At 51.3% G+C, this 18,323-nt stretch overlaps 4 protein-coding genes across 7 annotated transcripts; 2 read left to right on the top strand and 2 right to left on the bottom strand.

Annotated features, from left to right (window-relative positions):
- Positions 1-32: 32 nt before the first annotated feature.
- On the top strand, positions 33-2,906 carry LOC105682922 (arginine--tRNA ligase, cytoplasmic). Its single transcript, XM_012395167.3, has 8 exons — positions 33-174; positions 262-399; positions 492-720; positions 792-1,216; positions 1,311-1,452; positions 1,552-1,814; positions 1,897-2,089; positions 2,181-2,906. Exons 1-8 carry the CDS (start codon positions 103-105, stop codon positions 2,753-2,755), a joined length of 2,037 nt encoding a protein of 678 aa, XP_012250590.2. The 5' UTR covers positions 33-102; the 3' UTR covers positions 2,756-2,906.
- Positions 2,907-4,473: 1,567 nt separating this feature from the next.
- LOC105682943 (transient receptor potential protein) lies at positions 4,474-13,690 on the bottom strand. Of its 3 annotated transcripts, none has more exons than XM_048655046.1 (18): positions 13,572-13,690; positions 12,805-13,046; positions 12,567-12,711; positions 12,370-12,465; positions 12,033-12,175; positions 11,735-11,936; positions 11,490-11,660; positions 11,019-11,253; positions 10,345-10,497; positions 10,108-10,253; positions 9,854-9,960; positions 9,642-9,775; positions 9,427-9,550; positions 8,884-9,079; positions 8,627-8,791; positions 7,946-8,168; positions 7,434-7,874; positions 4,474-7,254 (listed from the first exon to the last, which is right to left on the bottom strand). In XM_048655046.1, the coding sequence occupies exons 2-18, from the start codon at positions 12,957-12,959 to the stop codon at positions 6,686-6,688; spliced, it is 3,405 nt and encodes a 1,134-aa protein (XP_048511003.1). In that variant the 5' UTR covers positions 12,960-13,046; positions 13,572-13,690; the 3' UTR covers positions 4,474-6,685. The 3 variants fall into 3 exon arrangements, with proteins under 3 accessions (XP_048511003.1, XP_048511004.1, XP_048511002.1); XM_048655047.1 differs by lacking the exon at positions 13,572-13,690 and adding an exon at positions 13,211-13,545; XM_048655045.1 differs by lacking the exon at positions 13,572-13,690 and adding an exon at positions 13,124-13,138.
- On the top strand, positions 5,222-6,671 carry LOC105682944 (cytochrome b5). Of its 2 annotated transcripts, XM_012395208.3 has the most exons (4): positions 5,222-5,354; positions 5,865-5,999; positions 6,090-6,169; positions 6,304-6,671. In XM_012395208.3, the coding sequence occupies exons 1-4, from the start codon at positions 5,232-5,234 to the stop codon at positions 6,341-6,343; spliced, it is 378 nt and encodes a 125-aa protein (XP_012250631.1). In that variant the 5' UTR covers positions 5,222-5,231; the 3' UTR covers positions 6,344-6,671. The 2 variants fall into 2 exon arrangements, with proteins under 2 accessions (XP_012250631.1, XP_012250630.2); XM_012395207.3 differs by lacking the exon at positions 6,304-6,671 and having other exon boundaries at positions 6,090-6,272.
- Positions 13,691-14,746: 1,056 nt separating the features above from the next.
- Positions 14,747-16,578, bottom strand: LOC105694081 (FMRFamide-related peptides-like). The gene is made up of 2 exons (XM_048655413.1): positions 16,449-16,578; positions 14,747-16,155 (listed from the first exon to the last, which is right to left on the bottom strand). The coding sequence occupies exon 2, from the start codon at positions 16,147-16,149 to the stop codon at positions 15,289-15,291; it is 861 nt and encodes a 286-aa protein (XP_048511370.1). The 5' UTR covers positions 16,150-16,155; positions 16,449-16,578; the 3' UTR covers positions 14,747-15,288.
- Between the last annotated feature and the right edge of the window lie 1,745 nt (positions 16,579-18,323).

Here is an 18,323-nt window from a genome sequence, read left to right as displayed (position 1 = left end):
TGTATCGAACCTTGGCCATGCGGTCAGATGCGGTCTTCGAATAACATTAGATAAAAGTGTTAGGACGAAAAAGCGGAGGTGTTGCATGTGCCGGTGAAAAAAATGCACTTAAACGAACCTGATAAAATGTCTACAAGGGACGTGGAACTATTTCAGAAACGAGCTGCTGCCGCGGTAAGATGAATTATCTACTTCTATATTTAACCATATTCCCTTCAGCTTGTGTATCACGCAACTAAAATATTATATTCACTTATCAAGGAGACGGAGATTAGAAAATTAAAAGAAGCTCTAAAATCGTTATATGATGATGTAAAAGTGCATGGGAATAATGAAACAATGATAAGACTACAAAATGAAAATGCTAAACTCAAACATCGTCTCGCTATTTTAAAGAGGGTTTGTTAATGTTATTTTCATTAAACTTCTGCAATTTTCATAATTTTGGACAGCTAAAAAGTAATACCATACAATGATTTCTATCTCTCCAGGCTGTTGAATGTGAAAAATCTATCGCTTCTGAGAATGTCATTCAGGACCAAAATCCAACTTTGAGTATTCAAGAACTGCTGCACAGCTTATTCAGAGAAGCTATCGATGCTGCTTATCCAGAATTAACGGATCTTCCGGTGATAATAGTTTCAAATGACAAGACTCCTCAATTTGGAGACTATCAATGTAACAGCGCAATGCTTATTTCAAACTTGATTAAGGCCAAAGGTGAGTAGTAATTGTTTATTTCCGAATGGAAACCAGGCAAAACACTCGATCTTTATCCACCATTTTTTCAGGAACTAAAACTTCGCCACGTGATGTTGCCAATAAAATAGTTTCCAAAGTGAAATCAAACTCTTTAATCGAAAGAGTTGAAGTTGCAGGAGTAGGGTTTGTGAACATTTTTTTGAAACGTGACTTTGCGGCTTCCATTCTTACTACTATGTTGAAGAGGAGGCAGGTTTTACCACCTTGTGTACCCAAACAGAGAGTTCTTGTTGATTTTTCAAGCCCAAATATTGCCAAGGAGATGCATGTTGGACATCTAAGATCAACCATCATTGGCGATAGTATTAGTAGAGTTCTAGAATACTTGGGTCACGATGTACTAAGAATCAATCACATCGGTGATTGGGGTACTCAGTTTGGAATGCTTGTTGCCCACCTACAAGATCGTTTCCCTGATTATCTCATCGTGTCTCCGCCAATTTCAAGTCTTCAGGTAAAGTATAAACCGGTGCAATGCTGAATAATTCTAGCCAAGAATTAAATATAGTCAAGCAAATAATCCGATAAGCTCAAATTATTTTTACCAGGAATTTTATAAGGAATCAAAAAAGAGATTCGATGAAGATCCGTTGTTCAAAAAGCGTGCTTACGAGTGCGTTGTTAAGCTCCAGTCATTTGATGCAGACGTCCTCAAAGCTTGGCAAATGATCTGCTCCGTTTCCAGAAAAGGTTCTTCTCTTTTTCCTTTTCCTGCATCCGTTTGCTGCTTATGGAATAGCTTGTCGTACTAATGAAGATTTCTAAGCCTATTTGGTTTGTTCGTTTCAGTGAATCAGCAACTTTATGACCGCTTAGAGATTAAAATAACCGAAATAGGGGAATCCTTTTATCAGTCTCGTATGGTGGATATCGTTGAGGAGTTGGAGAGTCGTGGATTTTTGGAGGAAGATGATGGCAGGAAAGTTATGTGGGGTACCAAGCCCGGCGTTGATATTCCATTAACAATGGTCAAGTCTGACGGTGGATTCACTTACGACACATCGGATATGGCAGCGATAAAGTATCGGCTGGAAGAGCAGAAAGCAGATTGGGTAACAAAATTGCCCATCGATTTTATAACGAAGGATTTAAACCGTGTAAGATGCGTGACTCTTCATCCGGAAATTCTTTCAGGTCATATATGTGGTTGACGCAGGACAGGCAACTCATTTCGATACACTCAAAAAATGCGCCAAACGAGCTGGAATCATAACAAGCAAGCATAGAATAGACCATGTTGAATTTGGTGTTGTATTAGGAGAGGATAAGAAAAAATTCAAGACTAGATCTGGCGAAACAATTCAACTCAGCAAGTTATTGGACGAAGGTAATGGGCTCGATCGATTTTGAATATGAATATCGACTCGGTTAAAGACGCTTTCTTTCTTGCTCCTCCCTGAACCCTGATTTTTTTCTAGGTTTGAGACGAGCTTTAGAAAAACTGAAGGAGAAAGAGCGTGATAAGTTTCTGACCAATGATGAATTATTAGCTGCTCAGGAGTCCATAGCATACGGCTGTATCAAGTACTCGGATCTATCGCATAACCGAATCAAAAATTATGTCTTTTCATTCGATAGAATGCTCGATGATAAAGGCAACACCGCTGTCTACCTACTTTATGCTCTAACGAGAATACGATCGATTGCTAGGGCTGCAAATGTCTCTCAAGAGCAATTGCGAGCTGCTGCTGAGACAACAGCAATCTCTTTGGAACACGAAAAGGAATTCAAGTTGGCCAAAGTTTTACTCAAGTTTTCAGATGTCCTGTTGGAAATAACGAAGGATCTATGCCTACATCACTTGTGCGAATATTGTTATGAAATTTCGACTACATTTACAGAATTTTACGACAGTTGTTATTGCGTGGAAAAAAATCAAGTCGGAGAAGTAGTGAAAATTAACATGGGCCGATTAATGTTGGCCGAAGCAACTGCTATGATAATGGAACAGGCGTTCAATCTCCTCGGTCTTAAGCCTGTAGAACGGATGTAAAACACTGCATTAATTAACTGTTTCTCTAACAACATCAAGGGTATAAGATGGTGAAAAAATGCATAAAACGAATAATTTCGAGAAGTTATTGTAAGAAATCACATCATGTCAATTACCTAGAGAAGTAATAAACACTACTATTTCAACCTTGTAGAGTAGTTTTATTTACAACAATACTTATTGTTTTACAGCTCGAAGCTCTTCGATTTCAAGCGTAAAGCATATAGAACCTGGAGGCTTATAGTACCATGTTTTCATAATTATTTCCGTTTTTTTTTCAATTTTTTTGATTAATTTTTCGATTACCACATTTTTTCAAGCTTCTGAAAACGCCTGATCATATGTAACCGAAGTTACACCAACCTCGATTTATTTCCGATTTTTCCCTGATTTTTTGCAATTTTTTCCGATTTTTCTGGATTTTTTAAATTATTTTTCACTTGTGCCGCCCCTGGGTGGGTGCGGGCCCCGAAAATTAATTGTCCGGCACTATTTTTAGGCTCCGCCCATCGCGAGTACAGCTAGCGCCATGTGGCGGATTTTTTGTGAACTAACAACTCGCCGATACAGCTAGCGCCATGTGGCGGATTTTTCGTGAACTAAGATACCAAAACTGCAAAAGTTTTGTCTCTTCTCCGAGCAAAAATGCAAAAGTATTGACCATCGCTCGAGAAAAAAACGGCAAAAGTTTTGTCTTTTCTCCGAGAAAAAATGCGAAAGTATTGACCATTCTCCCCAAGACAAAACGGCAAAAGTTTTGTCTTTTCTCCGAACAAAAATGCAAAAGTATTGACCCTTCTCGCCAGGAAAACGGCGAAAGTTTTGTCCTTTCTCCGAGCAAAACCGGAAAAGTATTGACCCATATACCTCTCTTTCACGCATCACATTGCCTGACGTCAAGGGGCAAGAAACCCGGGATTTTAGTTCACGAAAATTCCGCCACATGGCGCTAGCTGTATCGGCGAGTTGTTAGTTCACAAAAAATCCGCCACATGGCGCTAGCTGTACTCGCGATGGGCGGAGCCTAAAAATAGTGCCGGACAATTAATTTTCGGGGCCCGCACCCACCCAGGGGCGGCACAAGTGAAAAATATTTTTGGAAATCTAAAAAAATCGGAAAAAATTCGAAAAAAATCGGAATAACTCGGAAAAATTCGGAAACACTCGGCCAAACTCGGAAACACTCAGAATAATTCGGCAAACTCGAAAAAACCCGGCAAAATTCGGAAAAACTAGGAAGAATCGGAAAAAATCCGGAAAAAATCGGAAAAACTCGAAAAAAATCGGAAACACTCGGAAACACTCGAAACAACTCGGCAAAACTCGGAAACACTCGGAAACACTCGAAACAACTCGGCAAAACTAGGAAACACTCGGAAAAACTCGGCAAAATTTGAAAAAACTCGGAAAAAATTGCGAAAAATTGTAAAAAATCAGGGAAAAATCGGGAATGTATCTGGGATGACGTACTTTCAGTTCCAGATGATGAGGCACCCTAGGAAGTGGGGAAGATGCGGTGATTGAATAATTAATTGAAAAATCGAAAAAAAAATGAGGAAAAGTTGGAAAAACTCAAGCAAAAGCTAGATATACATCCCAGGTTGTGTTTCTCCATTCGCATATTATTGGGCGCTAGCTAGAGATAGAGGAGATTTGGTGATTAATGAAAAAAACCAATCCAAAAATTCAGGAGAAGTGGAGGAAAAAATAAAAAATGATGACAAGGCACTAGGTTCTTTGTATTTTGATCTTTGAAACAAGGATCTGATTACGAAATCAAACAACGACCGAGACCGATAAAAATAATACAATTTCTTTGCTTTTCAACGTGTAAAACTTGCCATACCATAGATCAATTGAACTGTACATCTATCATACTTATATGACTACTCGACGCATATAGATGTATCAATGTACCTTATACCTGTACACTTTACATATAAGGTAGAAATAATAGCGCAACAGCTATAATGGCATAGGTATTAAAGAAGGACAGGAATCCAAGACTACCATTGAGTCGGTAAAAAAACTTGTAAGATCGCCAACAAGATGGTATAATTTGATTGTTTTCGGAGCGGGAACGGTTATCACTCGAACGATTTGGAAGAGCATTAATTTTTACTCTATTCGCGAGTGATTATTAGAATACCTTACACGCTTCAAGTTGAGAATATTTTTTCGTCTAACGCACGTACAATATTATCTGAAGCTGCTTTATCAGATATAGATTTGCTCAAGGTTCCGAAGGAAGTGAAAAATTATCTGTCGTACTAACAAGTACGATACGACGGCATGGCGATTCCGCGGCGAGATTTACTCATGGTGCTCCCAGGCACGTACACGCCGAGTCTGAGGTCCGTGTAAATTTGCGGTGGAACCTGATCTTCGGAGCAGTACCGCGTATTCATTCAACGTGACCTCACCACGGTCGCATAATACACTGGCGCACACACGCGCGCACAAATTTATACACGATATGACGGAGTCGTTGACCAAGTACTCCCTCGAGGAGGTCTCCCGAAGAAACGGAGAGAACGGGTCCAGGGTGTGGATAATCATTCGGGACAAAGTGATCGACGTGACGGATCAACTGGACGAGGTATGTAGGGTATAGAGGGACGAAAGGAGTCTTTGCAAAAATTTCAACTCAAAATTAAGACCTGAAACGAAAGATTTTACAAATTTTTGCGAAAAACAATATGTACGGCCTGGTCGATGATGAAAGCGTTGAATACATCCGGTTCAAGAATCCCAGATAAATAAAATCAACTAAAATGCAATACAATAACCAACACCCACATGGTCACAAGTAATAATGAAAGTATATCGGTACAATATAACATCTGACAATGGGATTCAAATTTTTATGGTTTTTTTTCTACCATGTTACTCAAATCTGATCGGAGACAGCACGATTTCTCATCAATCGCACCTATATGACAGGACGTATGATCGTACGATGTAACGTGTAATCCTTTTCATAACTCTACACGACCGACCGATCGATCATATCGTAGTATACATATGATCGAACACAGGTATACGTACGTACGTGTTTCGAGACGGCTTAAAAACCACAACCTAATGATCCGCGTGTTTTTGCTTCCAGCATCCGGGGGGTGCGGAATTGATAATGGAATACGCGGGCAGAGATGCCACCAAGGCCTACGACGACGCTGGTCACTCGTTGGAAACGCTCCGCACACTCAAAAGCCTGACCGTCGGAGAACTGACCGATGTGATTGTATGAAATTTAGTCAACGTCGTCGGGTGGTTCCGTTTCTTTTTTCACTCGACGCAACCTTTTCGATCAAATGTTCGTCTTTTACCGCAGGAGGAGAAACGGGACGCCAAAGCGAAACGAACGGGACCCGCGACTCGGAACACCGGTTGTGAGAAAGTTCCCAATCAAAGGTATGTCCGAAATTTCGCCGCGGCAGTCCGTGGGGCCTACAGCGTACCTTGGCGTGGATATATCATCTATACGTATATACCGTACTAGGAAATGATTGTATTATTTTCTCATCGTATCCGATTTTCATACGCAGGAGCTTCCTGTCAATAATCTCATGCGGTGCGTGCGGGTAGTTGGAGCGAACGGAGATACCGATTACCGCCTATGCTGCCCGGTATGCGCAGTGACCGCAACACGTAACCCCAATGCAACTCTATTCGCGTACGAGAAGTTGGTATCTTCTATCATCGTCACCGATCGTCACCTATGGCCATTCGGCGATCCACCGATCTCGGTCAGCCGCCTCGAGTGCATTCGTGCGTCGGGTGTAGGTACCTACAGGTACGTACGTACGAAGTACGTACGAAATGACAATACCACAACTCATTCCTTACTGGCGCATACATAGACGGTTATCCGTTTGTTCGTTGATTTATTCATTCATATATCGATTCAGGCATTCATTCGTTGCAATTCTATATCCACCCGCCCATCATTTGCCCGGTCGCCTTTGACTTTCCTCGAAGTTTGGTCGTCGCTATCGGTCCCGCCAACTCCGCCTCCTGGACCTTGGTAGTTGTCGACCCCTTCGACTTGGACGCGGTCGACGTCTCCTTCGAAGCGCCGTCGGGCTTTTCGCCCTCGTTCTCTTTCTCTCTCTCCTTCTCTTCGGCGGCGGCCTCACCCTCCGAATCCTTGGCCTTCGGGTGAGCGGCGGCCACCTCGGATGCGGGGGGTTTCTCCCGCTTGGGCGGCGAGCCGTTCGGTTTGCTCTTGTCCACCTCTTCCTCCGACGGATCCTCCGGTATCGGGGTCGGGGTTCTGTGCTCCGCCGTCGCCTTGGGTTCGAGACCCTGCGGGGCCCCCTCGCCAGTCTTCTCCAGGCTATTGGAGCTCATGCTTTTGATCAGGCCCTTCCTGATCGAGTCCGACAGAGATCCCGCGAGCGACGCCGCCCCCGTCGCCTGACGCTGTAACGGCTCGCCGCTTCGCACTCTGGTACTGGATCTCTGGGATGCGTTGCCGCTGCTCGTTCCCGCTGCTCCTGCACGCGCGGGGGACCGAAGATATGAAAAATTCTCAGACAAAGCAAAGACGAATGGCGCGAGTGGCGGGTACGCCAGCGCCCTACGGGTGGACGAAAATCGATCGTACCGAGGGAAGACACGGAACGAATCGAACGGGTCGCTAACGAGAGGGAAGGGAAAAACAGCTGGGACGTACCGTCGGGCGTACTCCCCTGCAACTCGGTCTCGTCGTGTTTCATTCGACTCATGATGAACTTGGCGTAAGCGATCCTGGTCGTGGGAGAAACGACGCTGAGGTTCGGATTGTATTCCAGAAGGCGATCCGGATCCATCGAGGCGAGGTCCGAGTCTGGGAAATTCGAGAGGTGTCGGCGCAGGCTCCGTCTCGACTGTCTTATGAAGGCCTCGTTGCCGCTCCCTATGGGATCCCGAGCCACTGTGTTCTGTCTGACGACCGCGTTCCAATCTTTCTTGCTGGTCCCGCTGCTTCGCTTCCCGATCGCCCTCGCGATCTGACTGAAGACGTCCTTCGGCTCCTTTTCGCTCGTTATCACGGCGTTCACTATACCCTCGACTATTCCGATTTGGAAGTCCTTTTGTAGCCGGCGTTCCATCACGCGTCCCTTTTTACCGGACACTGCGACAAAGAAATTAGGAGTTACGAACGAGGCGGATCTCCTCTACCCGGACTAGAATTTCACGTCTCACAGGCTGCGTCTTGCTTGTCGACGTTCGGCGTCCGCATTCCGTTCTGCCTCAGTATGTCGATGAGCTCGTAACGCAGGGTGGATATGTCTTGGCGGATCTCCATCACGTCGTCCTCGGTGATCCCGAAGTCGTCCCGCTTCCTTTGCTCGGCCGTTACGTAGCGCCGGATCAGAAGTCGCATCACGGTGTCGTGCCTACTCAAAGCCTTCTCTCGTGATTTTTTCTGCGAACATCGAAACGAGGGCGTCACTTGCGGACGAAGAATTCGTCCAAACGGACAACGTCTGTCGCGCGCGACGTGCGACCGGCCGAAGGCGACGGATCGGAAACGTTGAAACTCGAAATAACAGTGGCACGCGCGTGTTTTGCTTTCCTTTGACCGCGCGTACGCGTACACCCGTACGTAGGTATACTCGGGAGAGCCGGCGACGAAACTCGCGTCGCTCAATCGCCGCACGTACGCACGTGCACCGCCGAGGCTCGCGAGTTGAATGAATTATTTCGAGTTCCATTTTGTCGAACCGTCGATCTTCGCGGTCGGTTTTAGCCGGGATGACGGGGTGGCTGCGATCACGCGACGCGCGACCGGAGTTTGGACCTTCGATCGTTGCAGCATCGCACGGGGTGTTGGCTCATGCCCTCGGGGTTCGCCACCGCGGAGGCGTGTAACCCGAAACTCACTATGATCGATCTGGTCGGGCGACCTCCCTTGCCGCAAGCCAGGACTTTGTTGAAGGATTTGCTGGTCGGGATCATGTTGAAGGGCGGTGGCACGGTGTCACCCTCCTCGAAGTAACTCATCCATAAGTGGCTTCGCGCGAACTTCCATTCCGTGTCCGCTCTTTCCTGAAATAACAATGCGCGGAAAATCAAGGTCGGGTAGGCAACGGTTCCGAATGCGCGATGCCGAAATGGCGGAAGTTGCGGGAGCCGCTTACCGATATTATCTGATACGAGTTGGACATCATAGCGATGAGCATGTTCAGTAGAACGATGATGTTGATCACGGAATAGGAGCCGAACATGAGCAACGCCCAGAAGCGCGTGAAACTTTTAATACCGGTCAGATCGAAGGACATGAGGTCGACCATGCCGAAGCTCGCCCAGAACAAAGACTGCGAGGTTTCGAAGAGGCTGAAATTGCGAGGGCAAGCGAAAACGTGTGAGCGGTGGGTGTGAAAGGACGACGAGGAGGGAGGAAATGAACCGGCGACGTGTAAAATCGTGTAAGATCGCGTAAAAACGAGACATCGCGGATGTAGGTTCGACGCGAGTACGTGCGTCCGTCGTGTGGCACGATCGTACGAATACGTCGTTTCACTTGCCGCGAACCGGGACATAGGTAGGTGGATAACGTGTATATCGTCCCGTCCAAGTTGTGGCCGTGGCCGTGGTTTGTACGTTACGTAGGTCGTTACGCGTCGGCGGTGAAAATTCCGTCGTCGGGCTTCGTTGAATCGATAGCTCAATTTCTATCATACTTAGCGAATCTCCGCCATATGGAACAGGCTTTCTCCTGATTGTCGAAGTCCGGAAGTCCGCTGGGCAGGTGATAACACTTCATTTTCTCGAGGTCGGCGTAGTACCACATCAGCTGATTCATACCTGTCGCAGTCGATACGTGTGATATCAGTGGACAATTATCCGGTCGAATCGTCGTCTCCCCGACGATCGTGCGAAACTGAAGTATAATTACCGCAGCCGAAGGCAAAGAGAACGAGCGTGTAAATGAAGAAGAATTTGATTATGTCGATTATCATCCTGCCGAGAGATATCTGAAGGGGTCCGAGGTGGGGATTCACGCTGAATATGTGGACGAGCTTCAAGAAACTGGAACGGGAAACGGGATACTTTGCGTTATAATCCTACGTCGCGTTACCCCGGCTCCGGTGCCGCGAGGCGGTTTACCTGAAAATCATTCCGGCCGCAAAAGCTCCCTCGGAGAGTAGCATGGGGTCGAAGGCGTCCCACTGGTCGCGGGGATACCACGGGTCACTGCCGCTCCAATATTCTCTCTGCGGAGGTGCGACACGGGCGAAAAGAAGAGCGCAGCGTGAAACGAAGAGCGGGTGATTAGTCGCGAGCTGCGACCCGAGAGTTCGTGTGGTTACTTCCGTCCCCCCCGTCCCCCCCCGTTCCCAATTTTCCCCTTTCATCGTTACCTGGACAACGAACCAGGCCGTGAGTCGCAGGCTGATCCACATCACGTAAAATATATTTTGAACGAAATCCACGATATTCCAAAGGTCGGAAACGTACTCCAGTATGCCGTCGGACCATAAGGATTTCATCTCGCTGAAGAGCAGGCCTGTGAAAATAACAAGCAGTCGGAGGATAGGAGAACTCGGGGAATCGCAACGGTCGGGTGTCGAGATCGTACTCGGCGGACGGGGACTCACTTATGATGTACATAATGACGCCCGTTTCTACGAATCCTGGTATGCATCCTCGTTCTCTCCGCTTCCAACCGGCCAGAATTTCTCGCATCCAAGCGTTGCCGAACAATTCGATGGCGAGGTATTCGACTCGCTGGGAGGCCATGCCGAGCAGCACTGGAAATGCGGATAGCGGGGATTAGGTCGGTCGATGCGACGTTTATCCGGGATATCGGGATCGCGCTCCGTTCGATGGTTCGACTTGCGAAAGCGTTGCTTTTCCCTCGCGGCGGTGCGGTCGCGGTACCCTCCCCGAGCGAACGTAATCACGCCGGCGAAAGAAAAGAACCATCCGGCTGCACCGCGGCGAGTAAGATCGTCCGAGGAGGATTGAAAAAGTTCCTCGCACAGGCTCGTTATTTTTTACGTCCTCCACGCGACCGCATCCGATTCAATTAGCGGAGTGGCGAGGCCGCGCGGTAAGTAGAGGTAATTTATCCCGGCGGTAACGAGACCGAGTTGGAAATACGCCCGCGCCTCTGCAATTGAAAACGTAGGCATCGGGGGTGCGGTATCTTTGTGAAAATTGACGAGGACCGCGGCGCAGTCCGCCGGAACGAAGGAGAAACGATTCGACCGAGTTCTCGAGTCAATATATCCGCGTACGCGGGGTACAAATTCAACGGGGTCGCACTCACTGAGGAAAAAAGCGTAGGACGACGAGTGGCAGATGAACTTGACGAATGGCTTTTTCATGAAGAGTCCCATCTTGGAGGTGGGTGCCACCATGTATATCGAACTGTAAACCGGAAACATGGCCCCCAGTTTCCCGACCTCCACCAACTGTCCGATCATGCTTTTCCTCCTGAAGCCGGGTAAGCCGTCGTACCATATGGCCGCCAGCAATTGTTGAACGTTGGGATGCGCGACGAACTGCCGACAGACAAACGGATTCATACCCGACGTGGCGAAATCAGGCGAACAGGGTGCAAGTTGCAAAGTCGTCATACCTACCGACTCCAAGCCGAGCCGTACAACTGGGCGCGGGGGTAGGGGGGGAAGGGGGGAAGGGGGGGAAGGGGGGAAGGGGGGTACGACAATATATCTACGGCACGACATTATACTCACAGAGGTGTGTAATCTGAACAACCAACGACCAATAATATCACCTGTTTCTGTTTGTACTTTATCGCGAGTTTCAGGCGATCGAGCGTCTGCCGTTCGCCGGGCTCCCAGTTCTCGCCGGTCGGGTTATAGTTGAGCATAACTTCGAGCTCGTGCGAGGTCCTCGCGTGGTCCAAGAGGGAGGTCGCGAACCCCTGACAGAGCTCCCTCATCTCCTGTCGAACGAAACGGCAATCGTTAATCGCTACGATCGCCGGCCGGACGCCCCCGTTCACCCCTACGTACGTACGTTGTACTCGGAGCGGAATTCCTGTTCCATGCGACTCAGACGGCGCAGCTCCCAGGACAACTCGAAGGCGGTCAGCAGAGGATCCCTGGACGAGAGCGCGATCAGGGAAGACGAGGTCAGCGCTCGATAGGCGTTTATCCTCGACTGAGAGTGCCTCAGGGAGTCCTGCTCGCTGGAGACTACGCACTCGTCGCACCCGCACCTGCACAATTCCAAAGAAATTCCAGCTACGGGCGTACCTGCACCCCTACCCGACGGAACTACCTGCGCCGGTAGACGGCCGCTGCGACGGACGTACCTGGCGTCGTGGGGGGTCGGTAGGGTGGCCCCGCGGTCCAGGAGAATCTTCAATATTTCGTAATTGTTTTTGTGCGCGGCCAGAATGAGCGGCGTGATGTCCGGGGTGAAATTCGAAGAGGACCTGTCGACCGCCTCCCAGCTCTGAAGAGAAAACACGACCGCGGTGACAAGTGTTCGGGTGGGTAGGTGGGTAGGTGGGTGAGTAGGTAGGTAGCGGTACGGTGGTGCAGCCGTTGTCGCGCGACGGATGGAAAACTAAGGGGCCGATCTCGTTTTCGCTACCCGCTGCAACCTTTGGACGGACAACTGCGGAGGGAGGCGGCTTTCAAACTTACGTAAGGCTGACCCGCCACGTGAGTTCTTTCCTCCCATTCCAACAATATCTCCACAGCTTCGACGTATTCTTCTTTGATAGCGTGCAGGAGCGCGTCCTGAAACCGCGGGGGAGGAGAAATCACAATTCACGTCGTCGATTATTCGGACTCGCCGCGTCCGCGGTATACGGGGTATACGGGGTATTATACGCCTGTACCTTGACTTGAATGCCCAGCTCCAAGAGCAGCCTGATCAACTCGATGTTCTCGTTTTCGATGGCGGCGATCAGCGCGGACCTGTTCAAGGGGTCGACGCAGTTGATGTTGAGCAGCTCCGGATGATCCTTGTGCTCCTCGAGGAGTCTGCGGAGGTGCGAGCAACGTTAGCGTCTGTCCGACGAGTCGGGGGGTGGGAAGCGTGGACCGAGGTGGTTGCGGACGAGGTCGTTGTCCTACCTTTTCACGGTGGCGCAGTCACCGCGTTCCGCGCTGAGTAAGAAGTGCTTCTCGATCGTACCGAGGGTGTACTCCGCGGGTGGTTGGAGCGAAGCGACGGACTGGGTCCTCGCCTCGTTCCCCAGTAAATTCTGCTGCGACTCGGACGGGTTCATCGCGGCTCATGGATTACCACGAGGTGATCACGACGGTATCGCCTCGATACCTCGACGACGAATACTTCCCCGGCGGTCTCCCCTAATCTGGAGAGACAATGCGCAAATTGGATCAGCGTGTACGCACGGCGAAGCGCACGTGTCGTACGACGTTCGGCACGTACCGAATCCGGGGACATACAGGTGCGGTATAATCCGAATTACCGAGCCGGAGGAGAGGGGCGGGGAGAGGGGGCGAGGCGAAGCCATACCGTTGGAAGAACTCCGTCCTCCGTCCGACACGGGTAGCCGTGAAATAATTTCGGAGGAGCGCTCGCGCGGGTACGGCTGCGACGTGGCGCGACGCTTCCGAAAATTGCGAATCGCACGGGGCTCGACGACGCCGAGGTCGGATATCGCGGGTACGACGCACACCGGTCGCACGGCGAAACCGGCGAAACCGGTGGGAACCGGTGGGAACGAGTGGGAACCGAGCAATTTGCGAGTGGGACGAATCGAGTCTCCGCCGTCGAGTGCGTATCGGACCGCGGTACGTGCCGCAGCTCTCGTCGAGGGTACGCGCGTCCGCATCGCCTACTCGTTTCCGTAGTTCTAGGTCGGTGGTGTACTCACCCGCATCGGAAGCGACTGGCGAATTTCGTCGACGACTGACAACTGACACCGCGCCACTACCCCGGATGGAACTGACCGCCGGAGAGCGCATACTTTGCTGAATCCTTACGACACCCCGCCCCCCCCCCCCCCCACCCACCCGCCCACCCCCCTCCCCCCCACCCCGCCCCGAGTGGGAGAGCTCGACGGTGGATTAAGCACAAATATAGATCGGGGTTCGTTGAAAGGAACGCTCCGCCCGGTGGAATATAACGTCGGATTACGGCAGCTGCAGGTACGCGAAATATATCGTATACCGGTGGAGATTACGAAATGCCCGCGACACCCCCGCGAGGCTCGGGATAAACCGACCAACACCCGGCGGGCGGACTTCTTATCCGGGAACAAAACCAATTTGCTCGATGCGAGATCCGCGACACCGCGCGCCCGAACACCACCCCTGGGGTCCTCCTCCCTTCGTCGTCGTAACCCGCGGTCCGTCCCCCTCTCCGTTTGTCGCCGAGTCGCCCGCGCGCCGATCTTTCGAAAATTCACGCCGCGAGCGGGGGCGGGTGTCGAATTTCGTTTCCTCGAATATCGCGACACTCCTGCGAGGTCGGACGAATGACCGAAATATACACGGCCTGACCCCTCGTAAGTACGCTGAAATCCGATTAGCTATTTGGGACGATCCGACGAGTCGGATCGATACACCTTCGGTCAGCGTCTACCGAACGTCGCTGCCCCCACTTCCGCCGGTACACCACCCACCGCCGCCGCCGCCACCACCTGCGTAGGTGGAGGGGCGAGCGGAATCTACGGATGTTCGATTTCGTTTCGCACCGATTTTACGCCGAGCATCGACTTCGATCGCCGCGGCTCGTTCGGTGCGCTTGCGCGGGTACGATCGCGGAATCGCCGATACGGAAGCGAGGGACGAGTCGTCGGAGGACGAGACGAGGGCTCCACGGGTACACCTGATCCGGCGGGAGATTTATGGTAAAACGTGCGATCAACGATCACTCACCTCGACCGATCGTCGACGTCGCGCATCACCCGTCGCGTATTCGTCGACGAAAGGCCGACATTGCTATCGCCTTTCCGTTTGTCCGTTTCTTTGTTTTCGTCCGGACACCTCGGGCGAGCGGAAGTTTTCAACTTTTCTTACGGGTGTGACAAAATGATCGTTCACCGGGTTGCGTTGCTTACACATGGTTCCGAGGTGAATGTTTATTCAATTGGTTTTTAAAAGTAAAAATTCTCCCCTCCGCACGAACGGAGGTGTACAATGTACGTGTACCTGATACAAGCGACCGATACAACAATTCGATACGCACAACGGTAACGACAACGATCACCGTCCGCCGGGCTCGTCGTCGACATTTGTGCAGTAGCGAGAGCTTCGCCGGTGTAAAAGCTGAGGGGATAACGCCGTGGCAATTTTTATTGAAACGGCGGAGGTATAATATCGGAAGAACATCGTCGCGCATCGGACACCCCACCGAAGGTTACAGGTGTGACGAGTGTCCACATAACTACGTATACCATAAAAATCTGAGCGCAATTATAAAAGCTATTATGCATACACTGCGTATACGCTATACATTATAGGTTTATTCGATCGTCGCTTAATGGTTGGATCGATGCGGTTCAATCGAGAAACGCGTCTACCCGCAGCCGACGGATCGTCGGAATTGTACGTCCGCGTGGGATCACCTCGGGGCTCGATTCTGGATGACTATATTGTAAAACCGCGTGCGATATCTCGAGTCGCAGCCCCGTTGCCTCTGAGAAAGTCGAGGTTGCCTCGGTGCGTGTTTCCTTCGTTGCCAAGTCCGTCGTTAGCCAGGTTGCCCTCGTTATCGTTGACGTCGGTGTTGCGGTTGACGTTGTCGACGTTTTTGTTGTTGTTGTTGTTGTTGTTGTTGCGGTCGTCACCGTTGTCCTCTTCGTCGTCGCCGTCGTCGTTGGCGTCGTCGTCGCGGTCGTCGCGGTCGTCGTCGTTGCAGTCCTTGTCGCTCTTGCCACGTTTGCCGACGCGGTCGTTGCACGCGTAGACGATCCTGGCGAGATACATTTGCAAATCTTCGCTTCCGCGGGCACCCTCTTCGACCAACAGATTCGGGCAGAGAATCGCCATTTCGGCCTTCGACGGGAGTAACGGGACCTTGCGACCCGGACGAGCGTACGCGGAGGACTCGCTCTCGAGCATCCTCTCGAAGCCGCCTCCCCTTGCGGCGCGGTGGCGCGAAACCTTCGGGCTCGACCTCCCGAACCTTATGATGTTGTCGGACCTGCCGCGCGGCGACCTCGCCTCAAAGGCGCTCTCGCCGGCGTAGGCGTCGCGCGGGTGATTACGGCCGAACCTGATGAACGACGAGCCCACGTTGCTTCGACGCTCCTTGGAGTCCGGTTCCTCCGGGCTGTCCGTGTCGCGCTTCGCTCCGTACCCGAAGGGCTCCCGCGCGTCGCCGACGAAGGGATCGTAGAGGCGTAACGACGACGCGTCCACTCCGATCGGCGAGATCGCCGCACCCCTGGTGACCACCCGGAGGTCGCAGGCGATGAGGACGATACCGTACAACAGCTGCGTGGTCATCGTGATCTGCGAATCATACGAAAATAATGCCGATTTTCACACGGTGTGTCGCCTGATTTCCACCGACGTCTAACGGCGTTGGATGTCGTCCCGCGGTTCGACGTTGTTGTCCCCTGTCAGGTCAGGTCCTGCGCCGAAATAAACGCGAGGCTCGCATCTTCCCATCTCGCACCGAACGAGATCGCGCGACGACGATACCAAGTTTACGTTCGGGGGTGTAAATTAATTTCGAGACAACGGGGGAGAATGAGAGAAATGAAAGAAATGAAAGAAACGATTAAAAAAAAAAGAACCCCCACCGAGGCACGGAAGAGCGGCGGGGGAACGGAGGCGTATTCCCGAGGTACGACGTCTGTCGGGGGTCGGTCGATCTCGTCCTCGTCCTCGTCCTCGTCCTCGTCCTCGTGGTCCTGCAAGGTCGACGGAATAACGCGGGGGATTACCGGTGTCGGCGGTGTCGGCAGTTTCGCAAACGGGGAGGAAGGAGCTCACCGTGACGTGGCGAGGGTCGGTCGGCCGGTAGTCGGGTTGCTGGCAGATTGCGGGGTACGAAGTATGCGTCCCGGGGTACAATGAGTCCCTCGGTTAGGGATGACACGCTTATATACACCGTCGCACAGCCACCGCGCGGGACTGGGATAGCTTCGCCTGAGTTATGATTGGCCAGGCGTATAACATGATACCTCTACATTATTTTGATTCAATTATGCCTCAGCTACCGACCTACGTATACGTATAATCTCCTTTATTATTTATGACTCCTGGCAAATAACAATATGTGAAAAATCTGCGTATAACCGTTTTATTTACGTATCTCGCGCACGGGAACTCCTTCCTTCGCCTTTGCGTACGAATATAGAACGCGTACGTGTCGTCGTTATACGCCTGGGAAACGTAGATCGCGCATCGAGGCATCGCCGCGGATCGCCCGAACCGATCGGATCTCCGCCGCGTCTCTCGTTAATACCTCGTTATATCGCGCCCTTATGTCCACGTTACGCAACGAAATTAACCCTCTGACGTGCGGACCGGTGGTGACCCGCTACGCACGGAGGCGACGTACGTACGTACGTACGTACCTGTCCCTACGCCAAACTCGGAGTCGGCAAATCGCATTAGCTCATCTCGACTAGGAGACAATCGTACCTATACGTATTTCCGAATGACGACCGCCGTCAGCGAGCGAGGGAAAATCCCGACGCGGGACGAGATTCGGTGCAGCGGCGTTCGCCCGCGACCCCTCGACCTCCCCCTCGTCATCTCGGTGGGACTTCCACCGGGGATTGTGATCGCGAACGCGAATCAATTGTAAATTCGGCGTCACGTATCCCCAAAGTGAGATGTCTGGGAAATTGAATCGGAATCCCAAGTGGTAACGGGCAGCCTTCGAGTCGCACGGCTGCGGTGAGTCAATTTCACGCCTGTTGCCGCGGATGGCGGGGGTGTGTTCGCGGGGGCGGGAGGACGGGAGGACGGGCTCGGGGTGTAACGCGGGGACGGTTAATCGGTACGCCGATATACGTCTACGCCGGGGCGGAGGAACGGCGATCGCCGCGGGGACGGGGGCGCTAACGACGATCGGCTCCCTCGCTCCTTTTTACGCGCGCACCCGCAACGTACGCACCTGGGTGTACATTGGGGTGGTCCGAGAGCGGAATCGACGGAATCTCGATTTCCCACCCGTCCGCGACGCGCGGAGACCTTTCGTTTGCGAGGTCCGATCGGACGCAACTCGCTCGCCGGTGGCCAAAGCCGGACAACTCTTTTCATCCGCCGGAAAACTATGTCGATGCGAGTCTCGCAGAGAATTGAATTCCCCACAAGAACACGAGTACGCTGAAATTGAAGAGGAAAAGGGGGAGGGAAGAGATACAAGGATAGATAGGTGCGATATCGGCGAGTTCGATTGACGCCACCTGCAGTAACTGCTGTGCGGTGGGGAGACGGAGAAATCTTTTTTTACGGACCACCCCGGTCCGGACGGTGGAGGACCTACGGGGCTCCTCGTCGGCGGTTCACTCGATATCAATGGGTGGGAGCTTTTCGGTGGTCCGTGACGATCAGCTGCGACGGTGGAAGAAAACCATCCGCGGGTTCGGGATTTACGCGAGACGTGAAACCGCTTCCCGGCAATTCCCCAACTTCTGTCGCAGCTTCGCCACAATATAAGTGAT

Source organism: Athalia rosae, chromosome 5 (genome assembly GCF_917208135.1).
Source record: "Athalia rosae chromosome 5, iyAthRosa1.1, whole genome shotgun sequence".
Lineage (NCBI taxonomy): Eukaryota > Metazoa > Arthropoda > Insecta > Hymenoptera > Athaliidae > Athalia > Athalia rosae.
This window is presented reverse-complemented; position numbering and strand designations above follow the sequence as displayed.

Excerpts from the sequence above, each read along its gene's own strand:
- LOC105682922 (XM_012395167.3), top strand. The coding sequence starts at position 103 with ATGCACTTAAACGAACCTGATAAAATGTCTACAAGGGACGTGGAACTA. Across the intron at positions 721-791 it reads AAACTTGATTAAGGCCAAAG|GAACTAAAACTTCGCCACGT; the intron begins GTGAGTAGTAAT and ends CCATTTTTTCAG. Across the intron at positions 1,453-1,551 it reads CTGCTCCGTTTCCAGAAAAG|TGAATCAGCAACTTTATGAC; the intron begins GTTCTTCTCTTT and ends TGTTCGTTTCAG.
- LOC105682944 (XM_012395207.3), top strand. The coding sequence starts at position 5,232 with ATGACGGAGTCGTTGACCAAGTACTCCCTCGAGGAGGTCTCCCGAAGA. Across the intron at positions 5,355-5,864 it reads TGACGGATCAACTGGACGAG|CATCCGGGGGGTGCGGAATT; the intron begins GTATGTAGGGTA and ends TTTTGCTTCCAG. Across the intron at positions 6,000-6,089 it reads GAGAACTGACCGATGTGATT|GAGGAGAAACGGGACGCCAA; the intron begins GTATGAAATTTA and ends CTTTTACCGCAG.
- LOC105682943 (XM_048655046.1), bottom strand. The coding sequence starts at position 12,959 with ATGAACCCGTCCGAGTCGCAGCAGAATTTACTGGGGAACGAGGCGAGG. Across the intron at positions 12,176-12,369 it reads ACGTGGCGGGTCAGCCTTAC|AGCTGGGAGGCGGTCGACAG; the intron begins GTAAGTTTGAAA and ends TTTTCTCTTCAG. Across the intron at positions 11,254-11,489 it reads TAAAGTACAAACAGAAACAG|TTCGTCGCGCATCCCAACGT; the intron begins GTGATATTATTG and ends GTCTGTCGGCAG.
- LOC105694081 (XM_048655413.1), bottom strand. The coding sequence starts at position 16,149 with ATGACCACGCAGCTGTTGTACGGTATCGTCCTCATCGCCTGCGACCTC.